Raw genomic sequence first — 20,507 nt, 5'->3', positions numbered from 1 at the left:
CACGCACCACAGAGTCCCAAGTATGAAAATCTCTCGATTTATAATTTCTGAAATGTAACATGTATGTTTTTGTATTGATTTTTTTAGTCTGATATCAGTGTTGCAACCATGCTCTTAGGGAGTGTATGCATTTTGCATTAGTGTGTTTGTCACCTTCAACGAACGTCCAAAAGTCGTTTTTCTTAACTCCCCTAAAGCCTCCACTTGAACTGTTCACCCCAGAGCTCACCCCATCACAGAACATCCACCAGGCGACGGGCTCTTTCGTAGCCGAAAACACTCGCCGAGCTTGGCGTCGCTCACGCCCACGCACCCACCCACCTTTCCTGGAAGAAAGAAGCCGTGCACATACATTTGCCACTGGAATTCTCACTTACACTCGCCGGGTCCCTCCCGGTTGTTCTCACGGTGTTTTGAAAGCGAACTCAAAATAGTTAAAATGTGAAAATGTTTTGTCGGTTTTTTGGTCAGGAAACAGGCTGCTGAAAGTGGAACATGACTAAGTTGAACGTGTGTCACGAGGTAAGAAGCTAACACGCGCGGGTTTATATTCAATGTCAAGAATGTCACTTGTAAAGTACTTTGTGTGTAAAGTTAACAAGTTTACATCATTTGGTTGAAAAGGGTGTATTTTGTTGTACATCACTTTCGTTTCGCGATGCAACCGTCTGCGCTTGTTACCTTTTTACTTGGTGATGTAATGCTTTGTCAGATTTTCCTTTAGAACATGTCTGAATATATTTCGTTTATTTTCCATTTGTGGTCTAAACCTGCTTGACGTCGCTGACAAACGGCGATGATTAAGATACATTCAATATCAGTATTCGTTTCATCCTTGAAGTCGTATCTTTTATTTATTCTCACAGCAGGTGTTTTGCTTGTCATTGAACCGATCAAGTAAAGCGGTCAAATGTGATCCAGGAATCCCTTCAGATTCTTGTCATATATTTTTTTCAGCCTTCATTGCCATGCCTTTATGCACTCCTGGAAGGATTCTACCTGGATCCTCCACAGCTCAGCTGTCGTGGCCCAACTTGATGCCTTCCATGTGTTCTACACTGGTCCCCTTGATGACGAACTTCAGATTTGGAAGAAGAAAAAGAGAATCACACTGAGCCCGTTCAGGTGAGTAGGGAGGTTCTTTCAGATGCTCCGGGCATTGTAAAAAAGTGTATTGTCATGGTAACGATGCTCACAACATGGCACAGACTGTCTTGGTCGGTCTGCAAAATGTATTTAAATTTATGACACCCGTCCACAATTTTTTTTTCAGACACACCTCAATCAGTATGGAATAACTTTTGTATTCTCTGGAGTTCATATGAGTTCATATGGTTGTTGTTATTGTTGACATTTCGGAATGGCCATTAGCTGATCAGAAATCTAGTGAAAGAAAATGACAGGACTTGATTGTTGGACTAGGTGGCGACTGGAAAGTTGTTGTCAAAGTGCATTGCTGTCATGCCATTCCGGTACACACCTGAACGGTGCCTGACTGAGGAAATAGCCAGACAAACGAGTTGAGCATAAGAGAAAAGCGACTAAAGACGACATAATACATAATAGAATTAAGTGTTTGAGTGAGTCATTGTCACGATGTTGTTGACCTGCTTTTGCGGCTGGGAGACTTTGTCCATCGATTCAGGGTGAATAATGTCAGAGTGGCCATCGATGGTTGAGTGCTGAGTGAGGGGGATCGACAGCACTAACGAGGAACAGTCTGGATTCAACACTGGTCTGTTTCTGATGGACGCTCGTCCGCGCGCACACACACACACACACACACACACACACACACACACACACACACACACACACACACACACACACACACACACACACACACACACACACACACACACACACACACACCACACACCACACACAATTGAATGGACAACAAAAACACGACCTGGGGTGACCAAACAATCAACCAAGCTAAAATCTGTTGCTTCTATCTTTCCTGCCTGTAACATGTTCTAAAATTAGCTATTGGTATAACCCCAAGGCAAAAGAACCAGGAACACACACACACGAAAGGGAGATGACAGAGCTTGAAACAAAAAAACAAAAATGTGAGTGTGAGAATAGTGAGAAAATGGATAGAAAACAGTTAAACTATCCCATCAATCAGGCTCCACAAATAACCCACACAAGTCATTTGTACACTTGATGCAAAAAGCTATCAACCCAGCTAAACAGATCACAATTGATGAAGAACTAGATACAATTATCACAGAGAAAGCACCTACAAGGGATCATTCCTCAAGATAGTGAAAGAAGCCTATGTTCCTTATTAAGTGTTTAATGCTGAGGAAACCGGACATTCCATTCCATCAAGCCATTAATGACCATCACAAAGGTAAATAAAATGACTTTATTGTACAGTACAGTTTATTTCTTTAATCATAATACTACAGCACATTTATTATACATAAAATAAGGTATATTTTGTGTAGTTGTAAGGCTTAGAATATTAGAAAGTAGAAAATTATGTTTTATGCGGACCTGGGAACGGATTATTCTCATTTTAATGGTTTCCTATGGGAAATTAATTTTCGGGATACACACGTTTCTCCTTAGACATTCTGTTTGGGAACCAATTAAGTTCGTAAGCCAAGGTCCCACTCTAATAATAATACATTTCATTTATAAGCGCCTTTCAAAACTCTCAAGGTCACTTTACAGTCACAGGAGAAGTTTTTCTGAGGGTGAGCAGCGGCAGCCACACGCTCCAGCGTTCACTCAACCTGGAAGTAACTAAATAGATCAAAAGCAAGCTTTATGTATGGAAAACTTTTTAAAATGTCATTCATTGGAGGTGCCCCTTATAATGCAGTGCACCTTATGTATGGCAAAGGTTTTTTAAATATGTTATTCGTTGAAGGTGCGCCATATATTCCAGAAAATACAGTAATTTGGGCCTGTCTAGACGTTTTGGGGTGTATTAGCGCCCCCAAATGTCTGTGCGCATGGGTGTCGGCCATCTTGGACGGAGGGCATTTTGAAGTCCAATGTAATCACATTACAGCAAGCGTGCGAACGGATGTTAGGAGGCTGGATTTGCCCTTGAGGGAGAGGGGACGAGGATAAACAGTTTAGGAACAAAGTGTTTTAGAACATCAAAAGACTGTTTGGGAACTGTTATTAAGTGTAGCGGCCCAGGTGAACATTTGTCATCGGCGGCGTCTGCGACGTGTTTATAGGAGACCAGACGAGAGGGTTAGAGTAAGGGTTTCAAACTAATTTTTTGCTGCACATTGTAGATACGGTTTCCACTCGGGGGGCCGTTATGAATTTGGGGAAGCCATTAGATTGTTTCATCCCCTCCATATATTACATACAAGACGCACAACAAACTAATGAATAGCTAGTTTTCAAATTTGAAGTCAACAATAATGACTGTTATTGCGGTTTACATACGACAATTCGAAATTTTGGTTCAGACTTTAGCAAGCATCATGGCACTTGACATGCTTGATTTGCTTCCGTGGGCCGAATAAAATGATGGGACGGGCCAGATCTGGCCCCCGGGCCTGGACTTGTACTTTGGAGTAACGGTGGTTCAAAGCCGACCGAGGGCTTGGTATGCAAATATTAGGGGATAGTGTTTTTCTTGTGCTTTGCATATATAAACAATAAAAGTTCGATGAGGAGTAGATGGGCTTTGAGTATTTTCATTGAATGCAAAGACAATCTTTCCTGAGTCAAATTCTTTCTTTGACTTGGTTTAAATTTGTCCGGGTAAAAACATTTTTTTTGCATATCTTATCCACACACTAACAGATTCCGTTTCATGGTACTAAATTCAAGGTGAAAAATGTCAAGGAGGTCCTTGCAGCCTTTAATTTTTCTGTCCACGGCGGATAGAATACGTTTTGGCACCCTCTTGGTAATGTGAAATGATGATATGGGGAGAAGAAAATCACTGGGATGTGTTTCCGCAGGAGCACATCTGTCAGGCTTCCTCCACGGCAGACGAGCGCTCAAGAGTCCAGGAGAAGATGCAGCCTGACCAAGAAGCGGCAGCAGCATTGCGGGTTAATGGCGTGGCCCAAACCGGAATCATCACGCTCGAACTTGACCACATCGCTGAAACCGCTGATGACGAAGGACTGCTGGGTAGCCAATCAGGATTCTCGCAAACTCAAGCATCCGTCCAACTCCCCGAGCCTCCACTGGTGGATTTTTTGTCGAGCAGGACATCCGGGAGCAACGCACCAGAGATGGATCCGTCACTTCAAAACTTGGACCCTGCCATTGACTCGGATTATGGCAGCACTCACTCCAGCCCGGGTTACGCCAGCACCGCTTTCAGTGGCGACCTCAGTGAATTTACTGGAAGTTCTTTGGAAAAGACTACCTCTGTTTCTCCTGACAATCTCTTGGAACACACTTTGGGAGGAAATCAGTCCAAAAAAAGAGCCAAAATAAAAAACAGAACCAAATCGAGCAAGAAAAAGAAAAACACCAGCTCGCCAGATGACGTTGTGAGTACAGGCAGCAGTGCGGACCATGAAGAAAGACATGGAAGCACACACTCGGAGCGCAGCGTCACAGACGCCGTCAACTGTTGCTACAGGTCCATGCACAGGGGGTGTCTGCAGTGTGGGGAGGAGACACCAGCCATGTTGACTGGACTTGTTCTGTCCTTGGCTTTCTGTATCGCCATCATCGTCCTCATTCCTACTATGGGAAGGGTGAGTACCAGATTGTGTGTAATATAAAACATACAATGAGAACATCCACTAGCTCAATGCTAACATATAGTGTGAAACCCCATAGTTAATTCACAAGTTCATGTGAATTAGCATAGGTACAACTGTAATTTCAACCTTCAAACAGCTGCTAATTTAACTCATTCACGACCATTCCTGAATTTATTCGGGAATTAAAAGGCATGACGTGGACTGCCATTCCCGAATTTTTTCGGGGTTTGGCGGATAAAGCGCTGGTCAGACCTCTAGCAATGTTTTCCCTTCCAAGAGGGGGCAACATTTGCCTTTTGTCCATTTTAGCGCTTTGGTACAGCTTCAGCTGTTGTTAAAGTGCTATATAAATCAATATGTATGTATTGCATTGTATTTTGTACAGCCGTCCCCATTTCAAGCTCATATAACTCCAGTCCCATATAACTTAGGAATTAACTCTTTTTTTCCGGGAGAAAGAAGAGTGTCTAATGTTTCTTACTCTAAATTGAATGTTGATGTAGTCCTAAAACTCAATATTCTGTGGGTCCTGCAATTTGAGTGAAAAAAACCCTGGCACTGGAGTGGACACATCATCTGTCAGTGAATGATTTAAAAAAGAAGTGTGAGCTTGCGATCACATTCAATGGTTGCATCTTACACGCAGAACCTTGCCGTTCACGTGGGAGCTCTGTCGGTGTTGTGCGTGGTTCTCTGCCTGAGCGCTGGCCTTCTGGTGTGCCTCCCGTGGCTGGCCACCGTGAGGCGTTGCGCCGGCGCCTTGGCCCTCTTCGTTTGGGGGACGCTGTACGTCATCGCCATCGTATTCATCTTCACTGGAGGACCTGTCACAACGTGGGAACAGGTGGGGGAGACATCACCAGAGTAGAGTCGTCTTGAAAGAAACTCACACCCGTCCGTCTGTGCTGACTTTGGTTCTCCACAGGTCGCTTTCTTCCTTTTCTTGTCACTGAGTGTGTACACGGTGCTCCCGCTCTCACTGGCCTGGGCACTCATGGTTGGGATTTGGACCAGCGTTTCGCACATCATCATCATCAGTGTTTATGTCCCGGTCACAAGTCCGGAGACGCCAGACTTGACTGTGCAGGTGCGTCTGCTTTGATGAACGTTGCCAAGAAACGAAAAAAAAAAAATCAATGGGAATTTCAAATGGGGAGTTTTCGTTCAAATACAGTAAATCCAACAGGGCTCTGTCCTAAGCTCCCTCCAGATGTGAAAGGCTGTGAGTCATTGACACAGTCAAAACGAACCAAAAATGTTTTTCTGGCCGATTGTTGCCATGAATGAAACTCCTCAACTCACTTCAAGATGTCACCAGATAGCACCAAAGTCATGGTGTTAATGTATGACACATTGGAACCTATTCCTGTGTATTGTGAGAATGGAAATATTTCATAAATGGCACAAAAGCTGGTAAATAATACACACCCATTTACAGACGCTCCCCAACTTACAAACATTTGAGTTACGAATACATACGTACATTTTTGCGGGTACAGTATGTCGAAAAATGTGCGGACAGAGATTCTGTAAGTTAAATTTTGTATTGCACGGCCGAGCTCGCTTGCGAATGGCAGCGTACTGTGCTTCACACACACGCATGAACACAGACACATTGGAGATTTCAAAGGCTGGATGTTTACGTGAAGGAAACCAAGGCTGACCATTCAGCGTCCGGCTATGCTGAAGTGTTGCCAACAAGTTTAGGCCCTGATCCGCCGAGCTTGCTTACGATTGGCTGTACAGAGTATGTGAACGGGGAAATCCTTCTTCCCAGTTGACGCTCCAGGAAGATGCGATGCCTAACTAAAAGTCATGGCTGCTGGCACCTAATTCAGTAATTACGTGCCAGCAGTGGCAGTAATGGCTGACTGAAGACCCAAGGATATATGTCGTCGTACTACAGTAGGTGTGAATTTATTTTACGACTGTTAGTGTCTGTGTTTTATACTTCCCCATAAAGTGTTTGACTTGAACATACATTCCATACAAAATATAGCACAGAAGCAACTTACGAACAAATTCACCTTACGAACGACCGGTAGGGAACGTCTGTATCCTGTGCCCTTCCAAATTCGCTCTTCAAAATGTTTTTTTCTTTTCTTTTCAACTTTAAACTTGACGCTCTTTTCACTTTGCCACTCATGTCGGATTTGCGTTCACAGCTGGTGGCAAATGGCATACTATTCTTGTGTGTGAACTGCATCGGAGTCTTCCACCTCTGGACTACGGAAAACGATCTCAGGAAATCCAATCGTAAGAGAGAAAAGTTCAGCACCATCCGCTCCCAGAAGGAAATCAGAAAATACCAACAGGTTTGATCTGATCTAATTATTATTTTTTCCTGAGTGACCTGTTAGAAACAATTGTCGTCCGTTGGTTCCAGGAACGTCTTCTGTTGTCTGTATTGCCTCGTTACATCGCCATAGAGCTGAAAACGGAGGTGATTAATAGGCTAACTAAGCCCACGAGTGAGAAAGAAAATCGGCACAACTTCCACAGTCTGTACATACGGCAGCACAAAGACGTCAGGTGAGACTGTCAAAATGCTGTCATGCTTTCAGTTTCTCCGATACTCAACTTATATGCATGTATGTGCGTGTGCATAGCATTCTATACGCGGATATTGTGGGCTTCACAAAACTAGCCAGTAGCTGCTCACCAGAGGAGCTCGTTGCTGTGCTCAACAAGCTCTTTGGCAGATTTGACGACATCGCCAAGGTAACGACAGATCTCTTCCAAGAGTGCGCACGTGCAAGTGTTTGACAGCGTGGCGTTATATTTACCGCATATCCTGTCGCTGTCTGCAGAAGAACGGATGCCTTCGTATTAAAATTTTGGGTGACTGCTACTACTGCGTGTCAGGACTGCCTGACCCAATTCCCACACATGCCAGCAATTGTGTTCAGATGGGCTTGGACATGTGCACCGCTATCAGGTTAGCTCATTTGCAACTGAGATCTTCACTGGACAACAACTTCACATCCTACACACCTTGATATACAAGTGGCCTGAAGTTTTCTTTTTTTAATATTGAGAAACTGGAATATCTGATACAGTTTCAGACGTTGTAGCGAAAAGGAAAAACTTTTCTAGGCCCAGATGCAAAAGGAGAACTGTCGGAAGGAGCTTGGGGGATACGCTAACGCATAAAACGAACTGTTCTCCTTTTCTTGGTTTTCAGTAAACTACGAGAAGCCACAGGAGTGGAGATCAGCATGCGCGTCGGCGTTCACACGGGCAATGTGCTCTCTGGTGTGATCGGTTTGCAAAAATGGCAGTACGACGTGTGGTCACATGACGTCACGCTCGCCAATCACATGGAATCCGGAGGCGTTCCTGGGTGAGCTAATGAAGATAATCATATCCTGGAATTTGCGCTTTAGAAGGAAACAAACGTGTTTTTTCTTTCTACAAGGCGAGTTCACATCACGGAAGAGACTCTGCAACACCTGAATGGAGCGTACCAAGTGGAAGACGGTGACGGCGGGAATCGGGATTCTCTTCTTCAAGGAAGAAAAACCTTTTTGGTTCTGGACCCCAACAACTCTGGAAGCCTTTTCCAAAGATCGACAACGGTGGGAGTTATTCCAGCAGCAAACTACGGCGTGGAGTCGCAAGCATGTGACGACATGGCTCATTCATTTCCAGGCCAACCGTCTCAGCACTGTGGAGAACACGGAGCGGGCGTCCATGCGCATGTCTCAGTACCTTCAGTCATGGAGGAACATCCGACCCTTCGCCGACCTCAGCAACCATCACGCTAAGCTCCCCAAGAAAAACAACGACGTCGCCGTCAACCAACAGCAGTCATGGGCTGTATGTTGACCGTGTGCTATGCAAACACTCAGAGACTTTCATGTCCTAATTGGAAAAATTATGTTTCAGGAAAGACCACTTTACCAGAACAGCCCATCCAGGTGTGCTCCATTTTGGTTTAAATGTTCAGGGTGATTGATTACACAGGCAAAATAACACAGCCTAAAAATGTCAATGATTCAAATGCACCACTAAAAGTGGCCCAAATATTTTCAAATTAAGCTAAAATGCACTTTAACCTTGAGCAGCAAATTTCAAGCACTGTATATTTTCCGGTGTACAAGGCGCACCCAAAAGACTTGATTTTCTTCAAAAGATGACCGACCGTGCGCCTTATATGTGAAGTCATATTGAGCCACAACAGGTCTCACAACAACTGTCAGCAGCCACCAACTCCACCCCCCCACCGCCGTAGAAGAAGTAGTGCGTAATCCCAGCCTCTACTGTAGCACTTAAAATATGGTATACCTTATATTTGGAAAACTTTTAGATACTATATTTATATTGGATTGGATTGGATTTGCCTTTATTAGTCTCGCAGTATATATTATATTTATAAAACTTGTTTCATTAATTGAAGTTGCACCTTATATATGGAAAATGTTTGAAAACACACCATTCATTGGGGGTGTGCCTTATACTCTGGAAAATACAGTTGTCCTAACTAGATATGAGAACCATCGACGGAGCGTGTACTTTTTGTCTCAGTTTATTTGTAGATCACCGTGTGAGGGGTTCGCTGGACACCATGGACATTGCAGGGTAAGTTTGATTGTATTTTTTTTTTATCTTTTTTTTGACTCTCCCTCTGATCTGTGTGTGTGTGTGTGTGTGTGTGTGCGCGTGTGTGTGTGCGTGCGTGCGTGTGTGTGTGTGTGTGTGTGTGTGTGTGTGCGCGTGTGTGTGTGTGCGTGCGTGTGTGTGTTCCCACAGGTGGAGGGCCAAAAGGCTTAACTGTCTCACGCTGCTGTTCAATGACATGCGCTTGGAGAGGCAGGTGATGTAACTTGCCCAACAGGAAGTGAGCCAGCCACTGTGGTGTTTTTGTCTCACATCTTGTGTGTGTGGGTGTGCGCATGTGTTACAGTTTCGCCTGTCAGAGGTGAAGGGGTTACACCAGTCCATGAGCTGCCTGGCTTTAGTCTTTGTCACTCTTTTTGCTGTCCAGATGCTCGTTTCTGACAAGTGAGTGCCACCACAATTGTTTGTATTCTATCAGATTGAACGGGAAATAACCAATGACTTTCCCTTTTTACATAATAAACAGTTTTTATGACTTAAATTCATGTTATCCAGATTTAAAATTTAACTTAGCATTCATTTTCTCCAAAAAACTCTATGCATTAAATTTAAAAAAAAGAGTCTACCACCCTTTGTGCAACTGTAGCTAGCATTTTGGGAAGTATTGTCAGAGATGTTCGCTCGGACACTGTGAACAAAGGCATATTACAAGCACCAACATCCATAAACCAACAGAATGTAAACATCTTAATGGGTTGTCTTTCCATGAACTGATAGATTTGTAACCTAGGCCTTGTGTTCGACAGCACTAAGCAGCATGAAACTTTTAAATATGTTAACTTCTATTCTGTCTATTCTCTATCAGCAACATAATGCATAAGGTTTGTGTAAGTGTATTTATGAGGTTGGATCAGCTCACTAAGAATGCGACAAATATGCTTTATGCTACAAGAAGGTTTGGAAATGCTCAAAGTAAAATGAAGACAGGAAAAAAGGAAACAGTTGAAATGTGAAAACCGGACTACATGTTGATTCATGTTCTCATCAATTACTAAGTTTTATATGTTAAAAAATAACCATCAGGAAGGAGGAACATTTTCTCAAATTTATAATTTTTAGTTGATGGGGAAACATTACTATTTCAAATATTTGGTTGTAAACATTACTATTTAATATGTTCATGTGTTTGCATCCTTACCAGGAACTTTCAATTGGCCGTGTCCTACAGCGCCACCTTTCCCGTGTTGGTACTTCTTTTGTCCATTGTATTATGTGGCTACTTCCAGGTATGCTTGGCTAAACTCACCAATAAAATATGTCAATGGGTATTTATGACATTATTTCCTCTTTTTTCATTTTTTGTCTGAAGAAATGGCATTCCAAGACACGTCCCCAAATTCATTGGATGTCGGGACTGTGTAGTAGGGTCTCCACCAGGGCGGCGCTGCGGCTGTTTATCGTTTGCCTAAGTTTACTCATCACACTGCTGATGGCCATCCTCAACTTTGTGAGCCTTTTGTTCTTATATTAAACGATGCAATGGAATTTCCTTTGGTGAACTTGATTCATCCCAAGACTTTTTGAGAACCAGAGCAATGATTCAGTATAAAATGAATGTGTTGTAGCCCATTAGTGTGTTGTTAAAAAGATGTACAGAACAAAACAGAAATGAAAGGAAATGCACAAAGTACACATTGTGTTAATCATATTCTTCACTTTTATATGATATGAGGTGTTGTTTAAAAACAGTCCCTCTCTTTTTCCACATCATCTTTCTTGTGCCTAAGAGTTGGTACGCAGCATTTGGCCAACCGTCTCAGCACTGTGGAGAACACGGAGCGGGCGTCCATGCGCATGTCTCAGTACCTTCAGTCATGGAGGAACATCCGCCCCTTCGCCGACCTCAGCAACCATCACGCTAAGCTCCCCAAGAAAAACAACGACGTCGCCGTCAACCAACAGCAGTCATGGGCTGTATGTTGACCGTGTGCTATGCAAACACTCAGAGACTTTCATGTCCTAATTGGAAAAATTATGTTTCAGGAAAGACCACTTTACCAGAACAGCCCATCCAGGTGTGCTCCATTTTGGTTTAAATGTTCAGGGTGATTGATTACACAGGCAAAATAACACAGCCTAAAAATGTCAATGATTCAAATGCACCACTAAAAGTGGCCCAAATATTTTCAAATTAAGCTAAAATGCACTTTAACCTTGAGCAGCAAATTTCAAGCACTGTATATTTTCCGGTGTACAAGGCGCACCCAAAAGACTTGATTTTCTTCAAAAGATGACCGACCGTGCGCCTTATATGTGAAGTCATATTGAGCCACAACAGGTCTCACAACAACTGTCAGCAGCCACCAACTCCACCCCCCCACCGCCGTAGAAGAAGTAGTGCGTAATCCCAGCCTCTACTGTAGCACTTAAAATATGGTATACCTTATATTTGGAAAACTTTTAGATACTATATTTATATTGGATTGGATTGGATTTGCCTTTATTAGTCTCGCAGTATATATTATATTTATAAAACTTGTTTCATTAATTGAAGTTGCACCTTATATATGGAAAATGTTTGAAAACACACCATTCATTGGGGGTGTGCCTTATACTCTGGAAAATACAGTTGTCCTAACTAGATATGAGAACCATCGACGGAGCGTGTACTTTTTGTCTCAGTTTATTTGTAGATCACCGTGTGAGGGGTTCGCTGGACACCATGGACATTGCAGGGTAAGTTTGATTGTATTTTTTTTTTATCTTTTTTTTGACTCTCCCTCTGATCTGTGTGTGTGTGTGTGTGTGTGTGTGCGCGTGTGTGTGTGTGCGTGCGTGTGTGTGTGTGTGTGTGTGTGTGTGTGTGTGTGTGTGTGTGTGCGTGTGTGTGTGCGTGTGTGTGTGCGCATCTGCGTGTGTGTGTTCCCACAGGTGGAGGGCCAAAAGGCTTAACTGTCTCACGCTGCTGTTCAATGACATGCGCTTGGAGAGGCAGGTGATGTAACTTGCCCAACAGGAAGTGAGCCAGCCACTGTGGTGTTTTTGTCTCACATCTTGTGTGTGTGGGTGTGCGCATGTGTTACAGTTTCGCCTGTCAGAGGTGAAGGGGTTACACCAGTCCATGAGCTGCCTGGCTTTAGTCTTTGTCACTCTTTTTGCTGTCCAGATGCTCGTTTCTGACAAGTGAGTGCCACCACAATTGTTTGTATTCTATCAGATTGAACGGGAAATAACCAATGACTTTCCCTTTTTACATAATAAACAGTTTTTATGACTTAAATTCATGTTATCCAGATTTAAAATTTAACTTAGCATTCATTTTCTCCAAAAAACTCTATGCATTAAATTTAAAAAAAAGAGTCTACCACCCTTTGTGCAACTGTAGCTAGCATTTTGGGAAGTATTGTCAGAGATGTTCGCTCGGACACTGTGAACAAAGGCATATTACAAGCACCAACATCCATAAACCAACAGAATGTAAACATCTTAATGGGTTGTCTTTCCATGAACTGATAGATTTGTAACCTAGGCCTTGTGTTCGACAGCACTAAGCAGCATGAAACTTTTAAATATGTTAACTTCTATTCTGTCTATTCTCTATCAGCAACATAATGCATAAGGTTTGTGTAAGTGTATTTATGAGGTTGGATCAGCTCACTAAGAATGCGACAAATATGCTTTATGCTACAAGAAGGTTTGGAAATGCTCAAAGTAAAATGAAGACAGGAAAAAAGGAAACAGTTGAAATGTGAAAACCGGACTACATGTTGATTCATGTTCTCATCAATTACACTAAGTTTTATATGTTAAAAAATAACCATCAGGAAGGAGGAACATTTTCTCAAATTTATAATTTTTAGTTGATGGGGAAACATTACTATTTCAAATATTTGGTTGTAAACATTACTATTTAATATGTTCATGTGTTTGCATCCTTACCAGGAACTTTCAATTGGCCGTGTCCTACAGCGCCACCTTTCCCGTGTTGGTACTTCTTTTGTCCATTGTATTATGTGGCTACTTCCAGGTATGCTTGGCTAAACTCACCAATAAAATATGTCAATGGGTATTTATGACATTATTTCCTCTTTTTTCATTTTTTGTCTGAAGAAATGGCATTCCAAGACACGTCCCCAAATTCATTGGATGTCGGGACTGTGTAGTAGGGTCTCCACCAGGGCGGCGCTGCGGCTGTTTATCGTTTGCCTAAGTTTACTCATCACACTGCTGATGGCCATCCTCAACTTTGTGAGCCTTTTGTTCTTATATTAAACGATGCAATGGAATTTCCTTTGGTGAACTTGATTCATCCCAAGACTTTTTGAGAACCAGAGCAATGATTCAGTATAAAATGAATGTGTTGTAGCCCATTAGTGTGTTGTTAAAAAGATGTACAGAACAAAACAGAAATGAAAGGAAATGCACAAAGTACACATTGTGTTAATCATATTCTTCACTTTTATATGATATGAGGTGTTGTTTAAAAACAGTCCCTCTCTTTTTCCACATCATCTTTCTTGTGCCTAAGAGTTGGTACGCAGCATTTGTGCATTTACGAATTCCTTCCTTTCTTCTGTACTTCCTCAGGTCTTCATCCCAGGAAACAACTGCACTGAAATCAGCGACAGGAGGGTGCTGGAGGGTCTCAAACTATATACTGTTCCTGTGAGTTAGCAATGATAATGTGTAGCTTCTTCATATAAGGCATGAATTTCTTCGAGTGTGCAAATCTTGGACATTCTTTATCCAGAGTATTGAGGGTACACTAACACTTAAAGGACAACCGACGTCACTTTTTTGTTTCCTAACTGACATCAGAAAAACGTTTTATAGCATCTAAAATACCCAAAACACGCACGGTGATATTTTTATTCAAATGCAAAACACCAATAAAAATGACTTAAAGTGTCTAAAAAGTACTTCAATTTGAAACCGGAAGTGGCCAGTTTCAGAAGGTCCCTTGTTCGTGGAGTCACGGCAAGACATTTTGCCTTGCTCGAGAATCAAAACAATGGCTTCAGATTCGGAGAATATGCTTTCTTGTTACCATCCAGTTATGAATATGATTCAAAGAGTTCTGAAGAGGAAAGTATAAATGTTTGCAATCGATTAAAGAAGGTTTTCTGGGTCGTTTTGATTGCCCAAGACTGATGTGTAGTGTCACAGAAAATGGCGGCAGAGGTCCGTTGGAAATAGTTTTGTTTTGCAGTTTGGAATTTTTTTCAACAAATATCAAAGAGTTGTCTCGGTGTAACATACAACGATTCACCATTGCGTTATTTGTGTGTTTACCTTCTAATTTCGCCATCAACGCGGTTCAACGCGAAGTTTTCAGACCAAACAAAGTACCGCAAAATGCATTGAGGTGATGTCCTTTGTATATATGAGGTGTATGTCCTTTCTCAGTCAGGGGCGTTCCTTCAGTGATGTAGGGTGAGGACTCGTCACCAACTCAAAAACAAGACTTCCAGAATATTCAGCACGAGTCTTAAAACGTAAAATATAGCTATATGCAGTGGAATCTTTGTAAAATACGCTCTGTAGAAGTCATTTGAAGCCATTTTACGAATTATGGACACAACTTGTCCGCAGACGCCGGTTGTCCTTGAAGGGCGTTATAAGGATATTGAATAAGCACTCAAATGTATTTCTATTCATGCTTCCAGTACTACCTGTACTGCTGCCTGCTGGCCATGTTGGGAGTCATCGTCTTTGTCAGAATATGTTTGTCGGTAAAGGCGTTGCTCCTCACGCTGGCCGTGGTGGTTTACTTGGCCCTCTTTATCCACGTTTACGCCAACCGCTCGTCCTGCCTCATTGACCTACTGTACAACGGCACCAACAAGTGAGAGAGAGTCTTTTTTTTATGCCGACAGGGTGTATAGTTGCCTTTGGTCCTGGGAAACAAGCTCTGACTCTTTTCAATATGTATGCTGTTCCCAGGCCTGGTGTGCTGAAGGACCCTCAGATCATGTCTGGTGTATGGCTGGTCATCTTTTATATTGTCTGCATCATACTGGCCAGACAGGTGAGAGCATGCACATAGTAATGCAATACACGAAGATTTCTGCCCTACAGTTCATTCTTATTAAATCAAATCTAATAAAATTCACAGATTGTCTAAGATCAAAAATGACTAGCTACCAGAAAAGATCTAAAATTCATCTGGGAATAGGGAAGGAAAGCATGATTTATTGCTAAACAAAAATGGTACTTAATATTACGCATAATCAGGAACATTTGTTAACGTGTGGTGTAAAATGGTGGATTATTTATTTGTTTGTTCATTTATTTATTTATTTATTTATTTATTTATTTGCTTGCATTGTGTGTTCAAAGTAAAAAAAAGTTTAATCAATCAACCCTGTCAGGATGAGCTGGGCTGCCGTGTAGACTTCCTGTTGGAACACTGTTTCAAGTTGGAACAAGAGGAAATGGAGACTGTGGAGAATGTCAATAAGCTTCTGCTCCAGAACGTTCTCCCCCTTCACGTGGCTTCCTTCTTCATAGGCAAAACCGTCCGCAATCAGGTGATGTTTTGCTTTGAGAGGAAAGGGGTAACATTGGAGAATTTTTATGAATATCAAAAAATGTCTTGTTATAATTTGTGGTCTGAATTGCCGCTAGATTTAAATCAAAGTTACCTGCTGCTGAAATTTGATGGCATGTTTTTGCTTTCAGGACCTATACAGCCAGTCGTATGAGTGCGTGTGCATCATGTTCGCCTCCGTGCCTCAGTTTAAGGAGTTTTACAGCGAGAGCAGCGCCACTAGAGATGGTCTGGAGTGTTTACGTTTCCTCAATGAGATCATTGCAGATTTTGATGAGGTGCGAGGGATTAGTAGCGTCTTCAAGGTTTTACCCAAGCATACGCCTAATTTCTTACATAGACTGTCTCTATTATTTGCTCAGCTTTTATCCAAGCCAAAGTTCTGTTCAGTGGAGAAGATAAAGACCATCGGAAGTACTTACATGGCAGCCGCGGGGCTGACGCACTCATGGGATGAGAGAAAGGTATATTGATCGCAAACTCCATCTTGGACTAAGATTTTACAGTGACAGGCAACATCAATACCCGAAACATGAAACAAAACAGAATTTAGAATTGTATATCTAAACAAAAATGTTCTACTAAATCACACAATCGACATTGGTATGCTAGCTTGATGCTAAAATATACTGTGATTCCTGTAAAACCGTAATTGGGCTACTGGAAATTAGCATCGATGTATGAACTTTCAAATATGCAACTTTAATACATGCAAATTCAACGTCTATGTTTAGGACTCGGGGTATTCCACTTCTTTTGTTTTCTTAATTACACGTCATCTCCATCCAGTAGTACTCAGTGCTGCCTGGCATGTTGTGGCCGAACATAGTACTACACCAAAGGCGCACACAAGTATAAATTCCGATTGACTGGAATTGATAGAGTTTAAAAAAAACGTTGCTCAGAAAATATGCAATTTCTTCAGGACTCATTGTACGTTCACATTGATTTGCTTCCTTTGAAACATGATTTATTGGGCCCTCTGCAGAAATGTGACATGTCCTACAGTCATGTGCGCTCCATGGTAGAGTTTGCCATCGCTTTAATGAGCAACCTGGAGCTCATCAACACGCACTCCTTCAACAGCTTTAAACTGCGGATAGGTGAGCCCGTTTTCCTACCGTGTGATTATTGCAATTGACAATAGCACAACCGCTCTTTTAGTGGGTTGACTCAAAAGCACAAGTTATCGTTACCATTCATGTTTTGGTTCTTGATAGAGAATACACAGAATAAAGTTAACATATTTAGAAGTTTCATGCTGTTGTATGCTTAGTTGGCCGAACACAAGGCCCACAATGGAAGCATAGAAAATCTGGGGTCAATCTGAGGTTAACAGGCACAGCCTGTTAAACTGTCATCCTCTGGTAGGAGCTCTGACCTTGGGAGGAATTTAGGACTTGGTAACTCCTTCACAGGAAGAGCTCATTAGCCAGGTTAAAAATCAATCAGTTCATGGAAAGACAACCAATTAAAAATGTCTATGTTCTGTTGGTTTATGGATGTTGGTGCTTGTCAGATGGGATGTCCAGGGGCGTGGTATTCAAATCAAGAAAGCTGTTTTACTAATGTATCCCTTAACCGACGTCACTTTTTTGTTTTTTAACTGACATCAGAAAAACGTTTTATAGCATTTAAATACCCAAAACATGCAGTATGATATTTTTATTCAAATGCAAAACACCAATAAAAATGACTTAAAAGTGTCCAAAATCTGCAAAAAATTGAGCTGCGAAGTGGGCATTTTGAGAAAGTCCCGCCCCCAGTTCGTGAATGACGTCACGCCAAGACGTCTTGCATTGCTGGGGAATCAAAACAATGGCTTCAGATTCGGAGAATATGCTTTCTTGTTGTACATCCAGTTATGAATGTGATTCAAATAGTTCTGAAGAGGAAAGCATACATGTTTGCAATCGATTAAAGAAGTCCTTCCGTGTCATTTTGAGGCATCTGGACTGCAATGTAGCGTCCCACAAAAGAGGCAAAAAAATGGCGACCAGCTCCCGTGAGGAATGAATCAGCCCGTTTCCACAGGCTGATAAATTCCTTCCATGGATCTTGGACTCCCTCTTCTGGTGGCTTTTGGGTGCAACACAAGGTTTTCAAACAAAACAGTACAGCAAAATACATTGACGTGATGGAAGGACACTACAATGCGTCTTTTTTACGGTCGGGGCGGGGGGTCCTTTCATGACGTCACGTACGGACTCGTCACCAACTCAAAAACAAGACTCCCTGAATGTTCAGCGCGAGTCTTAAAACGTAAAATATAGCAATATGCGGTGGAATCTTATTAAAATTCGCCCAGTGGAAGTCATTTGAAGCCATTTTACAAATTATGGACACAACTTGTCTGGAGACGTCTGTTGTCCTTTAAATTTGCATATATTTTCAATAAATAGCTTAGCAGAGGGCTGAAGAGGTTGGGCGTCTGGCATCAATGGCTGCGTGACCTACCGGCAGTGAAAGACACTCTTCCTGTGTTCAAGCCTTTGTTCAGTGTCCGGGCAAACATCTATGACATTTCTTCAATAAAAGAATTGACCGTTAAATGTTCATTTGCAGGAATAAACCAAGGACCCGTCATTGCTGGCGTCATCGGTGCTCATAAACCGCAGTACGACATCTGGGGGAACTCAGTCAACGTGGCCAGCAGGATGGACAGCACAGGAGTCTTGGACAGGATCCAGGTTAGTCCATCGTCACTAACTTCCCTGCTTCCCCGCTTGACCAAGTCCGCTTCCGTCTCTACATCCAGGTGACAGAGGAGACGGCCCAGGTGGTCCAAAGCGTGGGCTACGGTATCACACTCCGAGGAGTCATCAACGTCAAGGGGAAAGGGGAGCTGACCACGTACTTTGTCAATACAGAGCACGTATCTCCAAACTTCTGACGGCTCCAGTTTGCACTCAGCGCGCCTTGAAAGACTTTTGCAAGGAGGCCACCATTGAAATTGCACTGGCTGTACCGCCGATGTCGCTGTCGAGCCTTGTTGCCCGCCGGACCTCTGTCACCTTGGATTGGTTCAGTCTTAGGATGAGACACTAAATATGATCCTGATCAGTTGAATGATCACACTTGTATGTCTATATTTACATATGGACACTTTTCTTTTTCCAAACATGACAACGATACTAGTTAAGCGAATTAGATGAAAGACATTTTTGGTTGACAACGGAAATGTCGACGTCAGTGGTTATCAAAGTTTTAATCACAATAATACAGGCTCAACAAATATTTGACTCACAGAGTGCCAAATGTATTGTCCTTAAAAGTTATAGGACAACCGACATCGCTTTTTTGTTTCCTAACTGACATCAGAAAAACGTTTTATCGCATCTAAAATACCCACAACACGCAGTATGATATTTTTAGTCAAATGCAAAACTTAACGTGTCCAAAAACTACTTCAAATTGAACCCGGAAGTGGCCAGTTTCAGAAGGTCCCGCCCCCTTGTTTGTGGTGTCACGCCAAGACGTCTTGCCTTGCTCGAGAATCAAAACAATGGCTTCAGATTCGGAAAAGATGCTTTCTTGTTACTCATCCAGTTATGAATATGATTCAAATATGTAGTTCTGAAGAGGAAATCATACATGATAGCAATCGATTAAAGAATTTATTCCGGTCATTTTGATGCATCTGGAGAGAAATGTAGTGACAAACTCTTTACTACTCACAGTACCCAAAAAAAGGCAGAAGACGGCAACAAAGCTCCGTGGAAATTGTCTCCTGGGAAGTTTTGTCAAATACACTGTAGAAGACACACAACGATTCCCCATAGCGTTATTTATGTGTTTTTCTTCTAATTTCGCCATCAACACGAAGCTTTCAGACCAAACAAAGTACCGCAAAATGCATTGAGGTGATGCAAGGTATGTCATTTCTCGGTTAGGGGCGTTCCTTCAGTGACGTAGGGTCAGGACTCGTCACCAACACAAAAACAAGACTTCCGGAATATTCAGCGCTAGTCTTAAAACGTAAAATATAGCTACATGCGGTGGAATCTTTGTAAAATACACTCAGTAGAAGTCATTTGAAGTCATTTTACAAATTGTGGACACAACTTGTCCGGACACATCGGTTGTTCTTTGAATTCATGTCAACTGTACTTAAGAAATATACTGTCATGAAATACTCTGAAATTATTCCCAACTCGATGATCATATTTGGTTATTCACATTTATCACCAGTGTTCTTACGTGATGACCAAGTTAACTTTACTAACAAGGGTCCAACATTCTAACCATTTAAATAATATACATGAATTTAATTATAATAGTTGAAAACAAGAAAAAAATTCCAAGCACTAACTTATTTTTTCAATCCTCCCAATTTCTGAGTCCATTTAATTGCAGTAAATTGTGCTCAACTGATTTTGTACAAGGTGACCAATTTATACCAGTTATTATTTGTTAAAATATTTGCACTTCTATTTAACTATTGTTTTCAGGAACGTATTTCATATATTACCGTAGGCAGCACTCCAAAGAAATGTTGAAGTCGCTAAAAAATTAAAATTGCATTGCAAAAAGTTGTAATATTTATTTTTAAATATTGTTAGATTATGTATATCTTTGTGTTTATTTTTAGAGCTGGATGTTGTACAGAATTTGGAAATACTATTTGTAAAGTAACACAACGGAAATAAAAAAAATGCATTTGACATTCTCTTAAGAGTTTCTTGCAT

At 41.9% G+C, this 20,507-nt stretch overlaps 2 protein-coding genes across 2 annotated transcripts in view; one reads left to right on the top strand and one right to left on the bottom strand.

Moving 5' to 3' along the window:
• LOC148901886 (zinc finger protein RFP-like) overlaps positions 1-20,507 on the bottom strand; it is a 123,158-nt gene that overhangs the window by 18,434 nt on the left and 84,217 nt on the right. The gene's annotated exons all lie outside the window — the stretch shown is intronic.
• LOC148901894 (adenylate cyclase type 4) lies at positions 308-20,477 on the top strand. The gene is made up of 27 exons (XM_088989971.1): positions 308-522; positions 958-1,125; positions 3,948-4,700; positions 5,356-5,553; positions 5,635-5,796; positions 6,875-7,024; positions 7,096-7,241; positions 7,319-7,430; positions 7,520-7,647; positions 7,894-8,052; positions 8,128-8,287; positions 8,361-8,528; positions 8,598-8,629; positions 9,237-9,290; positions 9,462-9,525; positions 9,616-9,713; positions 10,471-10,555; positions 10,639-10,776; positions 13,857-13,934; positions 14,936-15,114; positions 15,213-15,297; positions 15,641-15,799; positions 15,951-16,097; positions 16,182-16,283; positions 16,808-16,922; positions 18,385-18,509; positions 18,578-20,477. Exons 3-27 carry the CDS (start codon positions 4,005-4,007, stop codon positions 18,710-18,712), a joined length of 3,675 nt encoding a protein of 1,224 aa, XP_088846097.1. The 5' UTR covers positions 308-522; positions 958-1,125; positions 3,948-4,004; the 3' UTR covers positions 18,713-20,477.

This window comes from Hippocampus bargibanti, linkage group LG02 (assembly GCF_051943395.1).
Source record: "Hippocampus bargibanti isolate YZ-2025 linkage group LG02, ASM5194339v1, whole genome shotgun sequence".
NCBI lineage: Eukaryota > Metazoa > Chordata > Actinopteri > Syngnathiformes > Syngnathidae > Hippocampus > Hippocampus bargibanti.
This window is presented reverse-complemented; position numbering and strand designations above follow the sequence as displayed.

Coding starts and splice junctions, on each gene's coding strand:
- LOC148901894 (XM_088989971.1), top strand. CDS start 4,005: ATGCAGCCTGACCAAGAAGCGGCAGCAGCATTGCGGGTTAATGGCGTG. Junction 5,797..6,874: donor CGCCAGACTTGACTGTGCAG/GTGCGTCTGCTT, acceptor TTGCGTTCACAG/CTGGTGGCAAATGGCATACT. Junction 15,115..15,212: donor CTGTACAACGGCACCAACAA/GTGAGAGAGAGT, acceptor TGCTGTTCCCAG/GCCTGGTGTGCTGAAGGACC.